Raw genomic sequence first — 23,907 nt, 5'->3', positions numbered from 1 at the left:
AATAAGAAAAATTAATAATGAATATATAATAAATAAATAAAAATACATACATACATACATATACCAAGGCTTTTTTCCCCCTTACCAGGGGGGGTAGCCAAAAAGGACAAGGCACAAACACATTCCCACCCCTTTCATCCCCGAAAACACTCCACACCCCTCCACCCTCCCTCCCATCTTAGCACCTCCTAGATGACAGGTCATCCCTGCACCCAGTCCACTGCCATGGGTCGGAAGCAGTGTCGCAGGACACAGCAAGGCCGCTTCATTAAATCGGCGACCCCCCCTCTCCGTCCCCCATATAAAGGAGAGGACGGGGAGAAATCCCTTTGGGCTGCGTCAAAAATTTTTGCTCACACACACTACCTCACCCCCATTCCCCCGTCCAATCCACCTCATGCATCACAACATTTTCCATATACAACCATTCTCCATTCACCCCTGTCTTCTGTCCTCTCCCGTCCTTCCTCAACCGACATTCCCCTCTTCCCCAAAGCCCCCTTCACCCCATCCATCCATCTCATCCTAGGACGTCCCCTCATGTTCACTCCCTCCACATCTGCCTTCCATACCTCCTTTACTAGTCTTTCTTCACTCATTCTTTCCATGTGTCCAAACCATCCTAATACTCTTTCATCCTAATACTCTTTCAATAAAAATAAATAATAACAATAAAAAAAGGGCAATTTGAATGTTCGCCCTACCTGTACCGCTCTCTGCTGACAGGAACTGGAGACAGTCGTCTTATCCTTTCCTCAGCTCTGGGATCTCTGTTGCGTGAAGTCATGGAGTTGAGGGGGCCTAGACTGCTATCGCGACCTCGACTCAAGGATCGTTCTCCTCGTGGCATCCGTTCCAATCGATAATCCATCCGTTCATGAGGTGACTGTGATCTTTTCCCACCTGCTCCGCCAAATTTGGTAGATGGAACATCTGAAATAAAGAGACAAATTCCCTCAAAAACTCTTGTTTAACTAAAGTGAGTTTAATGATAAGAAAATATATATTACATATATACATGGAAATGGAATGGGTGGGAATGGTTTCTATGCCTTTTTCTTTTTGGCTACCCCCCATGTAGGGGGAAAAAGCCTTTGGTATATGTATGTATGTATATACATACATATATACACACACATACACATTATACATACATACATACACATATGTATATATATATATATATATATATATACATATATATACACACATATATCTCAAATAACTCCGACAGTTACCCAGGGACTTGAACCTGGGCCTTGCATGATGCTAGACCAGAGCTCTAACAACTGAGCTAAAGCTCTATAAGTCTCTAACTTGGAAATTGATCTAACTCCCGAAGAACTAAGTCAACTGCTAACTGCCATCATTACTTAATTTTACAGAGACATTAGCTCAAGTCGTAGCCTATCAAGGATTCATACCAGCTTCACCACTGGCTACGAGTTGAGCTTAGGTATCTGTAAAATTAAGTAAAGGATGGCATCCATCTCATTCTTGGTCACCCCCTCATATTCACTCCTTCTACTTCTGCCTTCCATACCTCTTTTACTAATTTTTCTTCACTCATTTTTTCCAAATGTCCGAACCATCCCAATACTCTTTCATCAACTTTTATCTTGTAACTCCCTTTCCACCTCTGTTCTCCTCCTCAATATATATATATATGGGTGTTAACTGAAAGGATTAGGAAAGACACAGAGGAATTAACTGGCAAGAAACAGTGAAGGTTTAGGGGAGGAGCAGTTCAAATACTGCCAGCTAAAACAAGGGTGTGGCTCATCAAATTCCATGCTACAGTGTCCTCTGTAAGGGGCACTGTCTTCGCCCCCTGATAGTTTTCAATGTTAACCACTTCCATACGGTGATGCCTACGTAGGCGTCATGAGGAGCAAGTGGGTACGCGATGATGCCAACGTCGGCGTCTTGATTATATTTATTGTAGTCGTACCTACGTAACCTCCATTCTCTCTAAACTGGCTTCATCATATTTTCTATGGTTATCAAAATTCACGGGTGAAAGAGAACGAATGATTGAGCACTGACTTTATTTTTTATAATGCGATTATTATGACGCAACATCGCACGTCGGGCAGCTAATGCTGCCAGACGTGTGATGTGCCCCGGAGTGAAGAGGTTAAACAAAATCAGAGGGTGTGTTGATCAAATTTTTGTGGTCAGGCAGATTTGCAAGAGGGTTTTGCCATACGGTAAGGATGTTTTTTTTTTTTGGGCCTTTATGAGGATGCTGATAAGAGATGAGAGGAGAGAAGAAAAACAAATGAGATAGGAGAGAGGAACGCATGGGAGATGCTGAGGAATGAGATGGAAGCGTTACAGTAATGAAGAAAAAAACTGTCAGATGAAGAAGGTAAAAAGAGAAAGGGCTACAAAAGAAGATAAAAGACAGACAAGAGAAAGACTGAAGGTAAAGTTTTCTAACATGTTAACATACATACATTTACCAAGGCTTTTTCCCCCTTACAAGGGAGGTAGCCAAAAAGGAAAAGGCATAAAATCATTTCCACCCATTCCATCCCTGAATACACTCCACACCCCTCCACCCTCCCTCTCATCTTAGCACCTCCTGGATGACGGGTCATCCCTGCACCTTGTCCACTGCCCTGGGTCAGAAGCAGTGTCACAAGACACAGCATGTTAACATATTATATATATTGAAACATTATACATCTAAGGACATCACATCTAAAACTACAAAGGTTGAGAAAGACTGACAAGAGAAAGACTGAAGGTAAAGTTTTCTAACATGTTAACATATTATATCAAAACATTATACATCAAAGAACATCACATCTAAAACTACAAAGGCTGAGAAAGACATTCCTTACTTTTGCTTCTCTTTGAACCTCCTGGAGAGATTTTCCTTGCTTTCCTCCCAGGAGACACAGACCGTTTCCGAGTGGGTGAGAGCAGCATTTTCTTTGAGCTACTGCTTTTCTTCCTACCCGGTGAACGACTTGTTTTGCGAGGCTTGACTTTCTCATGGTCTCGTTTGGGGACGTGACTTCGCTTGTTACTTTTGCTGCCGCTTCTTTTGTGCCTGTTCCAAAGAGAGTGTCTCAATTTTTTATTTCTTTCTTTATTTTTTTTTTTTAATATCTGTTGGCCCCGTACACTCCTCAGCAACAGTACAGGTCATTCAACAAAAGGATCTATTTCACATTCTGCTCAACACAACTATTGATGAAACTAAAATCAAACATTGCCTGCTCATTAATTCATATGACTCTTGGATCAGTATTTCAAACAGCTCCACAAGCATTATAGCATAATTCATGATTTTGTCTCAAATGAATAGTGAAAATTTTATTCACAAGTTTGTATTTCATCATTGTGGTAAGACAGATATGTGAGAAAGCTATAGGAAAAGGTAAGGATGTTTCTTGGGCTTTCATGGATCTGGAAAAGGCTTACGACAGGATAGACAGGAAGGCACTGTGGGAGGTACTGCAGATATATGGGATAGGAGGAAAGCTGTTAAGAGCAGTCAAGAGTTTTTATGAGAGTAGTAGAGCTTGCGTTAGGATTACAAATGGGGAGTGAATGGTTTGAGGTAAAGGTGGGACTTCGTCAGGGGTGTGTTATGTCGCCCTGGCTGTTCAATCTTTACATAGATGGGGTGGTGCGACAGGTGAATGCAAGGGTACTGGGTCAGGGGTTGGAGATGATTAAAGAAAATGGAGAAAAGTGGGAGGTGAGCCAGCTGTTGTTTGCTGACGACACTGTGCTTGTAGTAGGATCAGAGGAGGGATTGAGGAAGTTAGTGACAGAGTTTGAGAAGGTGTGTGAAAGAGGGAAGCTGAAGATAAATGTGGGCAAAAGTAAGGTGATGAGATGTACAAGGGGAGAGAGTGACAGTATGCTGGAAGTGAGCATTATGGGTGAGAAACTGGAGGAAGTGGATAGTTTCAGATACTTGGGTGCGAATGTGATAGGAAGGGGAGAAGTGGGGGTGGAGGTAGAATGTAGATTGAGAGAAGCGAGTAAATGACTTGGTGGATTAAAAAGTGTAATGAGAAATAGACATTTGGGAATGGATGCTAAGAGGAGGTTATATGAAGGAGTGATTGTGCCAACAGCAATGTATGGGGCAGAAACATGGAACATGAGAGAGGAAGAGAGGAGTTTGAATGTGTTTGAGATGAGGTGTCTGAGATGTATGATAGGGGTTACTAGGCTGGATAGAGTGAGAAATGAGGTGAGGAGGAGAACAGGGGTGGAAAGGGAGCTGGGATTTAGGGTTGATGAAAGAGTATTAGGATGGTTTGGACACATGGAAAGAATGAGTGAAGAAAGTTTAGTAAAAGAAGTGTGGAAGGCGGAGGTGGAAGGAGTGAATATGAGGGGGCGTCCTAGGATGAGATGGATGGATGGGGTGAAAGGGGCTTTACAAAAGAGAGGAATGTCTGTAGAGGAAGGACGGGAGAAGACAAGATAGGGGTGAATGGAGAGGGGTTGTGTATAGATGAGGCTGTGATGCATGAGGGGGAGTGGGTGGGGGATGGGGTGTGAGTATGTATGAGAAAAAATTTGATGCAGCCCGAAGGGATTTCTCCTCGTCTTCTCCTTTCCTGCATGAGGGGACGGAGAGGGGGGGTCGCCAAATTTATGAAGCGGCCTTGCTGTGGATGTGCTGTGTCTTGCGACACTGCTTCTGACCCAGGGCAGTGGACAGGATGCAGGGATGACCCATCATCCAGGAGGTGCCAAGATAGGAGGGAGGGTGGAGGGGAGTGGAATATATGGGAAATGAAATGGGTGGGAGTGATTTCTATGCCTTTTTCTTTTTGGCTACCCCCCGTGTAAGGGGGAAAAAGACTTTGGTATATATATGTATTTCATCATTGATAACCAATATTTCAATCTTTGGGGTAAACATCACATCAAAGACGTGGAGTCATAAGGTGATATAGGAAAGACTTAAGGATGGTAGCCAATATGCATACATACATATATACATATACCAAAGGCTTTTTCCCTCTTACAAGGGAGGTAGCCAAAAAACAAAGGCATAGAAACCACTCCCACCCATTCCATCCCCTACACTCTCCACTCCTCTCTACCCTCTTATCTTGACACCTCCAGGAGGTGCCAGGAGGAGGAGGTAGCTGATACAAGGGACAGTAGAAGTTTCCAATAATCAGCATTTTTCTATTTCCAACCATAACAGAATACTACATGACTGCAGTCAATATTCCATACAAGGGAGGGGCCAATGATGGATACTCACATGAGGTGGTCCTGCAAAATGGTCATCTGAGAGAATAATCCCCCTGTCACCCAACTTTCAAAACTTGCCAATACAGTGAGACCTCTCATTAACGGATGTTAATTAGCTGTGTTTGCGGTGTTTTCGGCATTTTTGGTGCTGTTGTTTAGTGCATGCAATCACTATGCCACCCAAAAACCACTCCAAAACACTGAAAACACAGCTAATTAACGTCCATTAATGAGAGGTCTCACTGTACCTTCATTTCCATCTGACGGTGTAGCCTTAAGGGTCTCACATTTAGTCTCCAGACCAAGCCTGTGAACTCTATCAACCTCGTATTTCCACCAACTTTTCGCATACGGAGAGCTGACAAATGGCCACAGCTTCTTCCCTTCTACCATTATAAACCAGTGACATTGGAAGTCCCACAGTAGTACTGCACAATGTTTTTCACATATGGAGAGCTGACAAATGGCCACAACTCCTTTCCTCCTACCACTATAAACCAGTGAGATCGGAAGTCCCACAGTAGTAGTGCACATACGGCAATCCGATGTTTCTTTCCAGAGAAATATGTGGGAGGGCTCAAGTAATGTTGCCAGCCAGTGTCGGCTTGCAGGTTTCCAGACAGTGAAACTTAAGGCAACCATTATTCCAAATGGGGTTTTATTCAAAGATGAACGAACCATAGAGTGAAAGTGGTCTTAACACACTGAGATCCATCCATCCCAAGGCTGAGCATATGCACATCCATCCCATCACAACTTGGGGGGTGGGGTTTGAGAGAGAGAGAGAGAGAGAGAGAGAGAGAGAGAGAGAGAGAGAGAGAGAGAGAGAGAGAGAGAGAGAGAGAGAGAGAGAGAGAGAGAGAGAGAGAGAGAGAGAGGAGATAGGAGAGAGAGGGAGAAGGAGAAAAGGAGAGAGAGGGAGAAGGAGAAAAGGAGAGAAAAAACAAGAAAAGAAGGGAAAAGAGGGAAAATGAGGGAAAAATGAGAAAGATAAAAATTGAGAAAAAATAAGGAGAGAAAAAATTGAGAAAAAATAAAGAGAAACAGATTGAGAGAGAGAAGATGGAGGAGGAGGAGGAGGACAGGATGACAACAACAACAACCTACCCACATCTTGCAATGCACCCATACCAAAACACACATACACTCAGGTCCCAAAACACGTACCCCTAGACCAACCACCAACTCCATTCTCCCTTAACTCTTATCAGACACCAGCACAAGTAAGAAATCTCTCCCACAAGGAAGAATCACACTGGCATGGCTGCAATTAGGTCACTACCCAACTTTGAGACAGTACCAATGCAAAAGGTTTGGCCACAGAATCAAATACTGTAACCCTAGATAGATTCACCATGCAGAAGATGTCTTACTCTATATTACTCAGACAGGAGTGCAATCTTCCTTGAGTGACCATTGGGCCAATCCAGTGGTTGTTGTCATTCCTAAGGTCTGTCCGAGCAGCTGGTAGCTTAGAAAGGCTGAGTGGTGGCCGCACCGCCCTCTGGCTGATGGACTCGATCCTTTTATGGGAGAGAGGATTCAGAAGGATGGATATCAGGGGGTCTGGCATGTAACAATGTGCTGTCTTTTAGTGTGTTAATGGAGCAGTGAGTGATATGATTATGAACATGTTTCTGGAGGCTGGTATTTGGTGGTTGTGGAGGAAGAGAAGAGAGTATTTGTGTGTGATATAGGCCAATCCAGTGGTTGCTGCTGATTACCTGGGAGCTGAAGGTTTCCTGAAAGAAAGAGAATTGGGGTAATAGAGTGACTGACTAAGCAGTTTCTAGATATATTTATCTTTCTACCAACTTCATTTTCTCATGTAATTGTATATCAACCTAATGCCCTCCACGCTTGAATACTACAATTGCTTAACAATATGATACATGAACTTTCAGTTTTCTTCCTCAACAAATGACATGGTTGATTGAAATATTTTATGATTTCTAAGTACCATTAAAAATAGAAATTTACTTTAAAAATGTGATTACAGAGATAGTAAGAACTTACATTGATGATGAAGACTTGCGTTTCATCTTGGATCTGTCTGAAGTTGATGGCATCCTCTTGGTGGATCTTACTTTCCTCTTGCTCTCCCTCTTGTGCCCTCCACGGTGCGGTGAGGAATCAGAGGATGATGAGGAGGAAGAGGAAGACGAGGAACTTGTGGATGATGATGAAGTGGACGATGAGGATGATGGGGTTCTGCGATGTCCATGCACCTAATCACAATATTAAGTTAGTTAAACTCTGAGGCAGCAATGTGCACTTCCAGTTAAGAAGGACATTATGAAGCCTATAAGATTTACTTTGAGAAATCTACAACTAAATCTTAAGCTATTTAAACCACTAAAAACAATCCTTATGAACATAAAAATTTTCTCTGAACAAAAATATATCTTTGGAGATATAAAGCCAAGCTGTTTTTGTCACTTCAAACCATTCCTATACACTGATAAACACAAATTTACATATACAAACATAAAAGCAACTGTGTGTGTGTGTGTGTATGTATGTATGTGTGGATGAAACAGTGAGTGCAAAAACTATACAAGAATTTAAGAACAAACTTGATGCTGAAAGATACAAAGACGGGTCACTACGAGCATAGCTCTCTTCCCATAAAATACAACTAGGTAAAATACTAGGTAAATACACACACACTAGGGCACTTAGTGTATGATGCCATACCCAGTGTGTTAGTGGTTTCAGACCAGAGAAGTGACTTGAATGTCAACCCTCCCCTCACACACACACATGATCCCCAAGTCTAGCATCAAACCAATCGGAGAAAATTGTTGCACATTACAAAAATAAAACCAACATACTGACATTTATATACTAATATCTACAAATACTGAAAATGTTAATGAAGAGAAAACTCAGTTGGTGACAATAAAAAAGTCTCATACTAATACAACAAAACAAAGTTTCTTCCCATACAGATTTATGGGAGGACCAATATACTGACATATTTATATACTAATATCTACAAAGTCTGAAAATGGCAATGAAGAGAAAACTCAGTCAGTGATAAAAAAAAAAAAAAAAAAAAAAAAAAAAAAATCTCATACCAATACAACAATACAAAGTTTCTTCCCATATAGATTAATGGGAGGACCTAAGGATCATGCCAACCACTGTGGGATTGGGGATTTTTCATTTAGCGAAACTCATAGTAACTATCAATACATACATACATATACCAAAGGCTTTCATCCCCCTTGTAAGGGAGGTAGCCAAAACCCACTCCCACCCATTCCATCCCTATCACACTCCACTCCCTTCCACCCTCTTCCCTCCCTTTTATCTTGGCACCTCCTGGATGACTGCTCATCCTTGCATCTTGCCCACTGCCTTGGGGCAGAAGCAGTGTCGCAAGATACAGCACATCTACAGCAAGGCTGCTTCATTAAATTGGCAACCCCTCTCTCTGTCCCCTCACGCAATAAAAGGAGAAGATGGGGAGAAATCCCTTCGGGCTGTGTCAATCCATAATTCACACATACTCCCTCATCCCCCACCCACTCCCCCTATTAGTAAAGCTATTATATCTTTTGATGAACTGTAGCCTCACCTTCTTGTCCATACTGGTATGGTGAGGATGGGCCTCCCCCACCATCTCCAGAAGAAGTTCGCGTGTAAGTAAGTCTCGTTTCCTCTCCAAGGACAGTTCACTCTCTTGCTCCAACTGCACTAAGTCCCACTCCTTACGTGTCTGGTCCTCACCACCTTTACCGTCTGTTGGGAAACAAACACATGAAATGTAATGTCCTTTCGCTTCCCCTAATTTGGTGCAAAACTGAAAGCAGAAGTGAAGTGGGACTGAAACAATGACCTTGAATGATGTTGGATAGATGGAGTGAAAGGAACTTTGGTTGCACATAGTATGTCACTTTTCCACAGGGAGAGCTGATATCCAGCGACTGCTTCCTTCCTTACACTACTACCAGCTGACGGCACAAACAAATCCACAACAAAACAGACAAGTCCAATGTTCCTTCCTTGAGAGATGTATGGTAGGGCCCAAGCACTATTACTAACATTATGTGGGGCTGCAGATACCCAGTCAATAAACACAAAAATTATTACTATTCTGTGTATCCAATATACAGACGCTCCTCAACTTACGTTTTAGTTAGGTTCCGAACGGCCGAACGTAACGTGAAAATGAACGTAAGTTGTTACTGCACTATACATCCATAAATTCTATTACCATATCTTATAAAACACCCCTAAATCATTAATTATAAACATAACTTTGTAAAATAATAACATTAATTTCAAATAAATTAAATTCAAGCAAAGTCAATTGAGATGGTGGAGGAGAAGGAGGAGAAGGAGGAGGAGGAGGAGGCAAGGCACGTTCAGTCTGTCGTTTGTGCCATGTAAACAATGGACGCAGCGTCATGCATAAGTATCATTTGAACTACGGAGAGCGCGCTAAACTAAAAAATTCACTCAAAAATTTTTTTTTACAATTTTTTTTTACAGTCAGTTCAAATGTAAAATTGAAAAATGTAAAACGAATGAACGTAAGTAGAGGAGCGTCTGTATCTTGTTTTTCTTTATGTGCAGAAGAACAGACACTTAAGCAATAACAAATGTTACGTCAAGTTTCACTAACTGGAGTCCCATTGCACTAGAGTAGTCCATTCATGTCACCAGGTAGCACATGGAGTGGAAGTCAGTAGTTACCAGCTCTATGTAAAAAAATACAAGTAAATACGGGGATTTTTCGATTTATGCATGTTTAGAGCATGCAAATTTGGAATAACACGTGATAAAAAAAAAATAGTAATTTTTTCTTATTACACAGATTATTTAGAATAACACAATGTAAAAAATCAAGTAAAGCAATAGCAAAACTTAACTGTTCACTTTAAGTGATTTTTAGATTACATGATCCCTTCAGGATATCCCTCGCATAAATCGAGAAATCCCTGTACTTGAAACAGCGATCTTGGGCATAATCCAGAGACCAAGTGCCAACCTCTCAGGGCTGCTCTTCCTTATGAAGACAAGTGTGCTGATGGGTTTTGAAGATGGGTGACACAAAGATTATTCTCTTTAATGTCTGTCTTCCAGGACCACAACAAAATAACCACACTAGGTTCTTATTCCTATATGATTGACTAGAGTGGTAAAGCACTGGTACATTCTGTATGTGATTAAAAATATAGTTTGGGTGATGCCTGCTGTCTGCTATACCTTTTTAATCACATTTAGAAAACACAATCCCAGTGCATTCCAACAAGTGAGCAATCAATCACTCCGAATCTGATTATAGACACGACATACACTCAAGGGTCTTCTAAAGCATTTTACCTTTTCTCTTGCCTGCAGCAGCACTTGCGTTCAATGAATAATAAGGCCAACACTCCGGATTTAATCCTTGCTGCAAAATATAATGGCACATGATATAATTTCCAAAATTAGTAAATACATGCATACATATACCATAGGCTTTTTCCCCCTTACAAGGGAGGTAGCAAAAAAAAAAAAAAAAAAAAAAAAAAGCATAGAAACCACTCCCATCCATTCCATCCCCTACACACTCCACTCCCCTCTACCCTCTTATCTTGGCACCTCCTGGAGGACAGGTCATCCCTACATCTTGTCCACTGCCCTGGGTCAGAAGTAGTGACGCAAGACACAGCACATCCACAGCAAGGCCTCTTCGTTAAATTGGCGACCCCCCCTCTGAATACATATTAAATCAACAATGTCATAGAAGTACACACTTCTGTGGTGAAATATAAATAAATCAAATCTTTGAACTAAAAAAATATATGCCCAAGGTTGAGCCTATCAACCCTAATTGAAATATGTTCTGTGTGCATGCATACATCTGTATTTACCTAGTTGTATTTTGTGGGAGAAGAGCTATGCTCGTAGTGACCCTCAGTTGTATCTTTCTGCATCCAGTTCTTTCTCAAAATCATGTATAGTTTTAGCACTCCCTGTTTTCTCTTTCAATTTATTCCTTGTATCTATTACTCTGTGTGGAAAGCTGTTCTTTTTCAAATCTCTTCTGTAACTGTTCTTCTTAAGTTTCTTCTTGTGTCCTTTTGTATTTCTTCTGTCCCATTTAAGTAGATCATCCCTATCAAGGATTTCCGTCCCTTTCATAATTCTGTGGATGGTGCGTGTGTGTGTGTGTGTTTACCTAATTGTAGTATATCTAATTTTCTAACTTACCTAGACTCAAATTCATGTATAGTTCCAGCTTGTGTGTGAGTGAATCACCATGGCCCTGGATCATGTATTGGACTTGTGATTGACAACTATTACCCTCCCAGATGAGAGCTCAAAGCTCATATATGACCAATCTATGGGTAATGCTGTGACCTTGCACACATACATAACTCCCCACCCACGAGAGCTGGAGTAACAACTCAGTGATACTGATATCATTTCAGTCCAGGACAGGATTCCAACTCAGACCAGAGAGAGATGATGGGACATCCCTGCATCTCACTGACTGTCCTGGGTCAGAGGCAATGCAGCAAAACACAGCACATCCATAGCAAGGCTGCTTCATCTAATTGATGACCCACCCTCTCCATCCCCTCATGCAGAAAAGAGAGAAGTCGAGGAGAAATCCCTTTGGGCTGTGTCAAAATATTATTCACACATACTCCATCACCCACCATCCCCCACCCACTCCCTTCTATGCACCACAGCATCATCCATACACAACCATTCTTCACTCACCCTTAATATCTTCTGTCTTCTCCCTTTCTTCCTCAACAGACATTTCCCTCTTTCCTGATGCCCCTTTTACCCCATCCATCCATCTCATCCTTGGTCATCCCTTCATGTTCACTCCATCCACCTCTGCCTTCCACACCTCTTTTACTAATCTTTCTTCACTGAATAAAATTGCTTGGCATTTCCTAACTACTGCTAGTTTTCAATTTATAGACCCCTAGGAAGGTTCTGCCAATCTCTGAGGGTCCACAAGTCCCACGATGACAATCACTATCTAAAACAACATCAATCCTATACATAATCAAAGAACAACTGGCTTTACCAAAAAAATTATCTTAGTTTCTAAACCTTTTCACCTTTGGAGTTCCTGTGGCAACCTTGGTCCTGTCAAGGATGGCAGAGTTAGCAAATGCAGCTGTATTTCTTGCCCCAATAATGGAGCTCAGTAAGGTCAGCCTGGCACCTGCACTTGCTTGTGCAAGAAGGAGTTTTGTTGTTGCAGATCGCAAGGGACCCCTTTATATCCATATAGCAGCATTGGACAAGAGAATTGGATTTTACAAACTAAAATCTATTATCTTACTCTAGAGAGATCTCAAAATTACTCTTACAAGACCTGAGATGATAAGAATGATAAAGTAATAATCAGTATGTAACCAAATGAAAGTAATTCCAATATTCACATATATACTGAAGCCCCTTTCTCCTTTATTCAGAGTTGGCTTAGTCAAATTACATGTTCACATCAGAAATAAATAACACATTCAACCAATCCTTTTGCCTCAGCATCTGGGGAGGAAAAGTCACCATAAAACCCAACTTTACCCATGTGTCATATAATGGCCAATCATCGCACATCAGAAACATTAAGAACGGAGTACCACAGGGCTCAGTTCTATCCCCCACATTATTTAATCTATACATGCATGACTTACCCACACCAGACACCTCAGAAATACAAATCTCTTCCTACGCAGACGACATAACAATCACATGCACACATCGTAACACAGACAAAGCTGCAGAAATAATCCAGCCTTACCTTGACACACTCAACACATGGTTCATCACAAACAGACTCAAAATAGCTCCAACCAAATCTACAGCAACACTTCTCACCAACTGGACAAAAGAACACAAATACATACCTCATCTCTACATCAACAACACTCTAATACCACACACAAACACACCGAAAATTCTTGGTGTAACATACGATACATCCATGTCTTTCAAACAACACCTCACAAACATAAAAAACAAATGCACACCTAGACTTAACGCACTTAAGTCAATCACTGGAACAACATTTGGACAAAACAAAGAAACTAATATAACAATATACAAACAATGCATACGCTCAGTGATGAATTATGCGAGTCCTGCATGGGCTCCTAATCTCAGTGAGACACACCACAACACCCTTCAAATCATACAAAACAAAGCCCTAAAAACAATTACAGGCTGCACAAATACAACACCTACAGACCATTTACACCATGAAACAAAAGTCCTCAAAGTCAAGGACCACCTCGACATGAGAGGCACACAAACACTTGCTGCAGCCACCACAAACACATCACACCCGCTACACTACATAGCAGAACACCCACACACACCAAGAAACATTAAAACTACACCCAAAGACCTTTATTACGCACAGATACTCTCTTCTCTTCCTCCACAACCACCAAATACCAGCCTCCGGAAACATATTCATAATCTTCCTCCACAACCACCAAATACCAGCCTCCGGAAACATATTCATAATCATACTCACCGCTCCATTAACACACTGAAAGACAACACACTGCTGCATGCCAGACCCCCTGATATCCACCCTTCTGAATCCTCTCTCCCACGAAAGGACAGAGTCCACTTGGCCAGACTGCGATGCGGTCACCACCCAGCACTTCTAAGCTACCAGAAGAGGCTGGACGACCGTGTTGTGAACAGCTGCCCAGGATGTAACACTTCACCCCATACCATACAACACATAATGGAAGACTACATTATACACAATCATGCACGCAAACAACACAACATACACTCTATAAAGGATTTGTGGGAAAACCCAGTTTCGGCTGTGGCCTTCCTTGGGGAGACGGGACTGCTCGGACAGACAGTCTAGGGAACGACAACAACAACAACAACAACTTTACCCCGAATATCATTTGGGTCAAAATAAGTGCAGTGAGGTAAAGCTCATCAGCTGGAGTTGGTCAAGCCCCTCAGCTTCACCATAGTACCCCCCCCCCCTCCTGGTCTTCTCCTCTATGAAACAAATGAGAATATCCCTTCTGGCTGCCATCCTTTCATCCACTCCTTTTACAATCTCTCTCCTTTGCTCAACACATAAGTACATTCAAAGTTCCCTTCACTCCTGATATCCATCTCATTCTATCCCATTTCTTTAGCACACGACACCCAAATCTGCTTTCCACGTTCCTTGCTCTTCTTCCTCATCCATTCTTTCAAACCATCTTAACACTCTCCGATGGTTTTCTTTTAATACCCGTTCTCTGCCTCACCCTCACATTGTTTTTTACTTTATCCATTCTTAAGGGACTAACGTTGGTCACCCAAAAGTGGGGATCCTATAAAATGAACATTAGAATCGCCTCCCTGCTACCCATTTTTAAAACTCATCAACCCTGTCACCTGGAGGTGTAGTCCTGGACTTGATGAAGCACATGTCTCCCACTCTGTCCACTCAACGTTTCAGAACATCAATTGACCACCTTGGAGCCACAAAGGATGAGCATCACCACCTTTCCCAGTAGTAGTCTCTCACCATCACCCTCAAGCAGAATCATTGCCTGGAACCTCTCCACCTTCCTCCAGCTGCCAATGCAGCTCCACGGCTAACAAAGTTATCAGTCACTCCCTTCATGGAATCTTCTCAGTGCCTAATGACCTAAGTTGTGGTCCCATGGGCCATGCTTTTATAAGAGATCCCCTTCAGTTGAACAATAAACTCATTCTTCCTCCCAATGAGGCCCTAACACACATTGCCACCTTTCTGACATCTGGCACCCTAATATGGGGCTCCTTGCTTCCTGATGATGACATCACCACATAACCATTGTATTGGATAGTCATATTAACTCAAGAAAAACATGCTCATTAAACACATCTCCTTAAACATTGGCCTGTATCAAAATGAAAACAAGTTGGTTAAACTTGCATTATTTGAGAATCAAGTGTAACCTTTATACAGTGAGACCTCTCATTAACAGATGTTAATTAGCAGTGTTTTCAGTGTTTTGGAGTGGTTTTTGGGTGGCATAGTGATTGCACGCACTAAACAACAGCACCAAAAACACCACAAACACAGCTAATTAACGTCAGTTAATGAGAGGTCTCACTGTACTTTACCACTAACTACATAAAGGGCATCCAATCAAAAATCAACATTTCTGTAGAGGGTCATCCCGTCTCATAACAAACATTAATGATAAGATGACCCTGACAAAGACCAAAAGAGAGGAACTTACTCTGTCAGCTTAGTGATGGGGTTAACTGATCGCACTTTGGTTACTGTAGCATCCAAATGAGTCTGTTTGACAGTATCAATACCCTCCCGATTTCTTCTGTCTGGTTTTTCCTTCCCTGAATCTACTCTGGCTCTCACATGCTCATTATTGGACATCATGGGGTGACCTGTGAGAGAAAATAATAAAGACATTTTGATGCACTGGCCAACTTGTACACACATCATAGTCTGAAAGCACCCAATCTAATTTTATCCAAACAAAAAGAACCTCGCTTACTCAAAAGGGTAAACAATATTCTTGATTGATCCTTTTCTCATGACATCTAACTCTGAGGCTTTATACCACATACATTTTCATTCAGCTAAGGAAACCTGTATTGAACAGACTTAAAATTTGAAGGAGGAAGAAGGAAAAGCTTACGAGATAAGGGTTTAAGAACAAGATTGAAGTAAAGCAGAAAGTGCAGGTGGAAAGCTGACACAAAGGGTTGATCAAAGAATGCTGAGGTGGAAAAGAAGTAAAGAGAGCTTAGCAACACGTGTGGACAGCAGAAGTGAATATAGAAAATCTGAGGGAAAGAGAAGTGAATGGACAGGGCAAAAGAGCCAATGCATGCACGAGGAATGTCTGTTGTGTGCGGAATAGAGAATGCAAAAGATAAGGATGAGTAGTGGTTATAAATGGATGTGGGAATGACACAGCCGATGCTCTTATCGGAAGGGGTTTAGAAAAATTTTGCCTCGGGATAAATACCCACCTTAAACGGCAGCCCATCCCCAACACAACTTCTCCTCCGACACTGTTCCTTTTCCAAAGCATGTAGGAAATCAACACCTGGTCAGGATGATATCTGGCCACGTATCCACCTGGCGGAACATCATTAAAAAGTTAACATCATACTTCAGTGACTTTTTCAGCTACTTCTAATAAAAGTTTGGGTAGGCTTGATGAAATCAAGTTACATTTTGTAAGGCCTTATGGTCTCTTACAGTCTCCTTCATTCTCATGTTAAGTGACATTAACCAACATAATTCTTGCTCGAGGCCCATACCCAACCAATACTGAATACCCTAATTTTTCCACTAAATATATTTTCAACCCAAAATATCCACATATGCTGTAAGAGACATGATGTTTATAGCAAAATATGAACAATCGAATGGGATGGCCAAAGTGGAGTGACTTGTAGAATGCCAGAATAAGGGGAGAGGTCACATGTGACAATACATCAAAAAGAACTTGCAAAGACTATTGTAAAAATCCCATCTATGATGTCTTGATCTTTGTTGGAACATGGAAAATAAACCACCTTTCATCTTGTATTATTACCTTTTTTTCTGGTAAATAAACCACCTTTCATCTTATATTACAACTTTTTTTTTCTGGTGACCTTAGAATTTGCTACATTACTCACATGTCTTTAAACCTGCTATACACTATGCTGGTTACAAAATATGGTAATTTCTTAGAAGTGCACATCTATGCTATGTGATATGATATGGTGATATGGTTTAACGTCACACACTCCCCCCCCTATCAGGAGGCTAGGACGGTGCCCCTCACAGAAGGCTTTTGTAGCTATATCACATAGGATGACAATATCATCCTATGTGATATAGCATTAGAAAATTAAATAATACTCTTATAAATTATAATACATCAATATAATATACATTTTTCTTGGCAGAAAGCAATAACAGAAAAAGTTGCTATGAGTGATACACAAATGTACTGAGCCACAGTGACGCCTTGAGACATTATCTTTGTTTTGATAGATTCAAAAGTTGAAGATGACAACAATGACCCTGATTACCTCTAGAATAACAGGTACCACATTACTAAATTCCAGTTAGGTTAGAATACACAAATTTGTCATACTTTAATTTCTTCGACCTCCACATCTACCAAAACAAAGACATCAATTCACTAGAATCAGTACAGAGAAGAATGACCAAAATGATTCATGAACTCAGAAATTTACCTTATGAAGAGAGGCTTAAACACCTTAACTTACACTCTCTGGAAAGACGCAGAGTGTGGGCTGATCTAATAGAGGTGTTCAAGTGGATCAAAGGCTTTAACAAGGATGATGCAAACAAGGTCATCTTATTAAAACAACAGGGCAGGACTCCCAGTAATGGTTATAAACTAGACAAATTTAGATCTAAAAAGGAAATAGGCAAGAATTTATTTACTAATAGGGTGGTCGACGAATGGAATAAACTTAGTAACCATGTAGTAAGCGCTGAAACTATCAGTCGTTTTAAGAAATGATTAGACAACTTTATGGATGGGGATGACAGGTGGTGATGGATACGGAGCTGCCTAGTGTAGGCCTTACGGTCTCTTGCAGTCTCCTTCATTCTTATGTTCTTATGGTGTCTCAAGTAGCCACCACTGCTCATTAGTGTATTGCTATTTACAACTTTTTCTATTATTGACTTCTGCCAAGAATTTTTTTTAGAAGTGCACACCTACGTGACATAGCAATAGAAAATTTGATATTTTGTAAATTATAATACATGAACACAATATTTTTCTTGGCAGAAATTAATAACAGAAAATTTTGCTAAGAGCTATACACAAACATATCCCCTATGTCTATGACTGCTTGAGATACCATCTTTCATTCTTTGTTTTGGTAGATGCAGAGGTTGAAGAAATTAAGATAAATTTGTCTAATATAATTTACCTACTTAAGTTAATCTAACCTGCATCTAATAATGCGGTACCTATAATTCTAGAGGTCATCAGGGTTGTAGTTATCGTCTTCAGCCTCTGAATCTATCAAAACAAAAATGGCATCTCAAGTTGTCACAACTTCATTCATTTCTGTATCATTTATCTTATAGCAAGGAGGAAAACGATCAATTGCTGCTGGATTTACTCCAAGAGGGCTAGATCCTAGTTTTGAGCCATTTCAAATGGCTCAAATCTAGGATACAAATACAAATGGCATTTGACTTGTATTGAAAGGAACTGTTACTATATCTAATAATCCTGATGGAAAGTCAACAGTGTAAATGTGGATCTGGAGTCACAGGTGTAAGCCTCTTCCAGGAAGTCTTCTGTGTACACTTAATTCACTATAAAACAATACTTTAATACTTACCGGTAATAAAATATTTACAACATGAATGCCCTTCATCAGCGAGACGAAGATTACTGCATACAAAAATAATGGCTTGTGGATCTTCCCTTATACTTATCAAACATTATGTGTAGCAGTAAACGCCTTATCTTTACTTTCATGCAAAAGATTCTACTTCATTCAACTTACAATTTAAAATATGTCATTCTAGTCTAACATTTATAGCGTCCAAGACAATGTTTACACTACGACGACGCTTGAATTGTCAATGTTGAAACTAAATTATTTCTACATACTAACTTTTAAGTAAAGAAATAATATTACATTTTAGAAGTAAAAATATATTTATAATATTTTTTGTTTACAATAATTTGATAGTTTGTGAATTTTAAACTAGTTATGCTCTGCATTTTTCTGCCCTAAAGTAGAAGGTATATATTGAAAAGGTATATATCGTATATAATTCTCGTTTTTAATGGCACCCATTGTAGAGATATTAATATAACCTATGATTATATCTTATGATAATTTGGAATAAAAAAAAACTTGTATCACATTGGTATACCAAACTTTTGCCTCTATGCTCCCTCTTAAAATCAGATATACTGGAACCGTTTTGTTTTGCTATACCCCATATAGAGACGGAAAATGATTAAGTGTGAATATGGCATCGCAACATATTGTATAATTTATTTAGTCATAATGTAATTTACACAGTAATGTCATCATCATACTCTTTACCTATGTTTACGTGTTTTCTTAGGGATCCGGTATGGAGTTGGGACTGCTACGTTTATACATTTAGTTATTTATGGATAATAGTGACATCCATACAGATCAGAATCATACTATTTTGGATCAAATGTAGAATTACCCCCTCTCCACTAAACAAACACTTATCAACAAAGGTCCGAAATGCTCCGCCATCACTCTACGCCGTCATTCAGGTCATCACAACGTTTCTCTCTCTCTCTCTCTCTCTCTCTATTGATTTCATGATGAAAAACTTTACTAAATGCCCTCAGTTTTTCCTCTGCAGCTCTCCAAGGTACAACTACTTCCTCAATATTCCATGAATTGTGCTCGAGAAAATGAATCAGACCATGAATTTAGTCATCTTGTTCATTCCTCTTTGATGTTAAACCGTCACAGTTCATAACCCTCTTTTTCATATTTTCTATTACTGCTTCGAGTAGCTTTTGACGAGGAAGGCTAACGACTTTGTTATTTTCAACAAAATGAATATCCTTAAAAGCATCTGAAGCAGCTCTGACATCGATTTCCCTTTGATGGGTTCCCTTGCTTTCTTTAAGCATTTCAAATGGCTTAATGGTCCTTTTTATTAGCTGTTCAGCTTTTGTCAATGTTAAACTTCTGGCTTGAAGAGCATTAGAAAGTAAGGAAATTTCTTGAAGTATATCTATCATCAGTGCCAAATCTTCCAAGAAATGCTTGTTGCAAAGACGTGCAGCCATCCCTGAATGTTTTGCTTCACTAGAAAAATATTTGTACAATGCTGGATAAGCACGCCACACAGCAAGACTGCAAGCAGCCCACCTTGGTTCTAGAACTCTACCTATCTTCAGAATTTGTTGCTCAAGCTCTTCTGAAATTTTAAAGAGTTGCATTTGATTTTTGTTTGATTGGTGAAAAATTGTGTGGATTTTATCCATGAATATTTTGAAATGGTTCACTTGTTTTATGTCCTTGACAGAATCGTCCAAAACAAGTTGCAAACGATGAATTAAGCAATGCCATAGTACAATGTAAGGATAATCATTTCTAAGTCTAATGCCTACCCCAGAATTGCGGCCAAGCATTACGCTTACACCTACACAACCAAATTTCTTGCTACGAACAATCAATCCGTCATACTTTTTTTGAAAATCCTCGTATTGCATCGTACTCCAGCAGTCTGGCAGAGATGATGCCGCATCTGTCTGATCTGCCAGTGAGTCGGTGACTCAGTTACAGTACGCCTATGAAAAGCAGAAGTTGCATCAGCATTATTCATCAAAGATGGAGGTATAACTGTTGCATTCTCAGTGGCTTCTTCCACTGAACTTTCAGTTCTTGGGATTTTATGCATCTACTTTAGTATATTTTGTTGTCTCTTCATTTTAAGGGCTAAAGACCTAAAAGTGTAAACAAAAAGAAAAACTGCTTTACTAACGTTAGAAATTAGGATTGCTACAGCATTTTTATTGAGCGATGTAAAATACGATTTTCTCAATGGCTATTTCCAGAATAAATTTCATAATCAGAGGGAAGTAGCATGAATTGTGTACAGATATATTTAATACCTACCTGTTATAAAGGATTTCCAAAATATATAAGCAGTTGATTGAAAAATAGAGAAGAGACAGGGGGTGTGATCAGTGCGCTTCGTCTCCTGAAGAAAGGGAAGGGAGAGGGAGAGATATGAATCATATGATCAAAAAATGGCCAAAGCTGGTCGGAAGGAAGGATGAAAAGATAGGAAAGGCTCTAGTAAAATAAGTTAACCTTTAACTGTATGTATGTACTTATGTATCTATGTAAGGTTAGTCAGCGCCTTGGTATGTGACTTTAATGGTAGTATGTTTCTTTATCATACGCTTAAACATACAAAACTATTTCATTGATTAGCGAACCTGCTGAACAGCACCATTAGTTATATTAAAATGTAGTTAGATAACACACGTGTACAGAGAAAGCAAGCATGGTACACATGGTAACAAACCTGGTCACCACTTGTGTAAATAAACTATGCACTGAATCACTAACGAAACGTACCGTTTTTATCCGATGAGATGCAGAAGACCACTGACCAGTGAGCATGACTGACAGCGACTAGTCACTTCGCCAGTTAGCCAGCCGGTTTGCCGAACTCATAAAATTCCGTGAGATGGTTCTAACGTACCGGTGTGAATCGGCTGAATCCCACTACTGTATATATATTATATATATACACACATATATATATATATATATATATGTGTGTATATGTGTGTATATATATATATATATATATATATGTATATATATATACGATTTGGGAGCATTAATGGTTAGATTACTATCATCACCATTAATGCTCCCAAACCGTAAATTGAGTAATAAAATAACGTTACCATGACCTGAGTGACGGCGCAGAGCGACGGCGAAGCACTTCGGACCTTAATCGATTATTGTATGTCTGTATGAGTCTTCAACTGACCCTTTTTTAATTTTTGGATTTTAATTTTCATTCAAAAAGGAATTTTTATCACTCTTAACAATTGCTACGCGAGAAAGAAAATTGTTAACTGTAATCTTCTATCCTTTTACACTAAAGTATATAAGGCGTCAGATAACAATGATAATTACGATATTATTTACCTTGACTTTAGCAAAGCGTTCGATAAGGTGCCACACCAGAGACTACTAAATAAAATCAAAGCCCATGGCATAGGAGAAAAAGTGTTGGAATGGATTAGAGCTTGGATTAGTAACAGAAAACAGCGGGTCACCATAAATGGAGTAAAATCTAGGTGGGGCAATGTTACTAGTGGGGTCCCCCAGGGCTCGGTTTTGGGTCCCTTGTTGTTCATTATGTACATAAACGACTTAGACGACTGGATAAATAGTGATGTTAGTAAGTTTGCGGACGACACTAGAATAGGACGTCTTATTAGGTCAGGAGACGATGCAGAGATTCTGCAGGATTATCTTAACAAATTGCTCACATGGTCGGTGAAATGGCAAATGAACTTCAATATCTCTAAGTGTAGTGTGTTAAACGTAGGGCTACACAACCCCGAACATAGATACAGCTTAGATAACACGCTTTTAGAGAAAACTGAGTGCGAGAGAGACTTGGGAGTTCTTCTGAGTCCAAACCTTTAAACCAGGAAACAGTGCAGTAGCGCCAGGAATAAAGCTAACAGAGCATTAGGTTTCATTGCTAGGACGGTAACGAATAGAAGTGCAGAAGTAATTATTAAACTCTATCTAGTGATAGTTACACCCATCCTTGATTATGCCGTACAGTTTTGGTCTCCGTCCTACAGACTGGATATCAATTCACTAGAATCAGTACAGAGAAGAATGACCAAAATGATACATGGACTTAGAAATTGGCATTACGAAGAGAGGCTTAGGTACATTAACTTACACTCTCTGGAAAGACGCAGAGTGCGGGGCGATCTAATAGATGTGTTCAAGTGGATCAAAGGCTTTAATAAGGGTGATGCAAACAAGGTCATCATATTAAAACAACAGGGTAGGACTCACAGTAATGGATATAAACTGGACAAATTTAGATTCAAAAAGGAAATAGGCAAAAATTGGTTTACTAATAGGGTGGTCGACGAATGGAATAAACTTAGTAACCATGCAGTAAGCGCTGAAACTATCAGTTGTTTTAAGAAACGATTAGACAACTTTATGGATGGGGATGACAGGTGGTGATGGATACGGAGCTGCCTAGTGTAGGCCTTATGGTCTCTTGCAGTCTCCTTCATTCTTATGTTCATATGTTAGAAGGGGTAGATCATAACGCTCAGTGGTTTGCGAATATGGAAAGGATGAATGAAAAATAAAATGGCTAATAGAATATGGAGACCAAAGTGGGTGAACTGAACATCAGAGAAAGACTAAAAATGACATGGATGCAGGGGTAATGTCTGTCGAGAAGGGATGGGAGAGTACAAAGGGTAGGAATGAATGAAGATTGGAAGATTGGGTGACGAGGAACGACATTATGTTCATCTGATCTGTTTTATGATAATTTTGATTGGTTGAGGATTGGGCTGCCCTGCTCTGCCCTGCCGAGGAAGAGCTGTGCATCGCTGCATTGTTCTCGACTCGAGCAGCGTGGCGGGAGTTAGGGATGACCCTCCATTCCCGAGGTGCACAGAGGAGGGTTGGCCGAATGGGTGTGGTAGAGTGGAGAATAGTTGTGTATAGATGATGCATGTGAATGGCTGGAGGGATGGGGGTGTTAGGGAGTATATGTGAATGATATTTTGACGCAGCCCAAAGGGATTTCTCCCCGTCTTCTCTATTTCTGCATGAGGGAACAGAGACAAAGGGTCACCGATTAAATGAAGCGATCTTGCTGTGGATGTGCTGCGTATTGCTGCAATGCTTCTGACCTAGGGCAGTGGGTGAGATGCAGGGATGACCCGTCATCCAGAAGGAGCCAAGAAAAGAAGGTGGGAGGGGTGAATGGGAGTGGAGTATATGGGGATGAAATGGGGCAGGTGGATGCCTTTGACTTTGGCTACCTCCCTTGTAAGGGGGGGGAAACCACGGTATATGAATGTAATTTGATATTATTGACGCTTGTATCACTTCATGTCTATCATCTGTTTTATTTTCTTATTCCGTCTCACA

General features: G+C 40.3%; 1 protein-coding gene across 9 annotated transcripts in view; it reads right to left on the bottom strand.

Annotated features, from left to right (window-relative positions):
* The window catches only part of LOC143019663 (uncharacterized), a 58,291-nt gene extending 39,454 nt beyond the window's left edge, over positions 1-18,837 (bottom strand). For 4 of the 9 annotated variants that reach the window (XM_076175561.1, XM_076175565.1, XM_076175566.1 and 1 more), the window contains exons 1-11: positions 18,739-18,837; positions 16,216-16,324; positions 15,459-15,624; positions 12,318-12,477; positions 10,576-10,645; positions 8,825-8,988; positions 7,258-7,469; positions 6,966-6,983; positions 6,615-6,764; positions 2,850-3,061; positions 705-933 (exon numbers count right to left, since the gene is read on the bottom strand). In XM_076175561.1, the coding sequence (XP_076031676.1) occupies positions 705-933; positions 2,850-3,061; positions 6,615-6,764; positions 6,966-6,983; positions 7,258-7,469; positions 8,825-8,988; positions 10,576-10,645; positions 12,318-12,477; positions 15,459-15,616 (1,373 nt within the window). In that variant the 5' untranslated portion in view covers positions 15,617-15,624; positions 16,216-16,324; positions 18,739-18,837. The other 5 variants (XM_076175564.1, XM_076175562.1, XM_076175567.1 and 2 more) reach the window with 5 other exon arrangements.
* Positions 18,838-23,907: the final 5,070 nt, after the last annotated feature.

The sequence above is a fragment of the Oratosquilla oratoria genome, chromosome 37 (assembly GCF_046742065.1).
Source record: "Oratosquilla oratoria isolate Oo_2021 chromosome 37, ASM4674206v1, whole genome shotgun sequence".
Classification (NCBI taxonomy): domain Eukaryota; kingdom Metazoa; phylum Arthropoda; class Malacostraca; order Stomatopoda; family Squillidae; genus Oratosquilla; species Oratosquilla oratoria.
The sequence above is the reverse complement of the archived record's forward strand: the minus strand, read 5'-3'. Positions and strand labels throughout refer to the sequence as shown.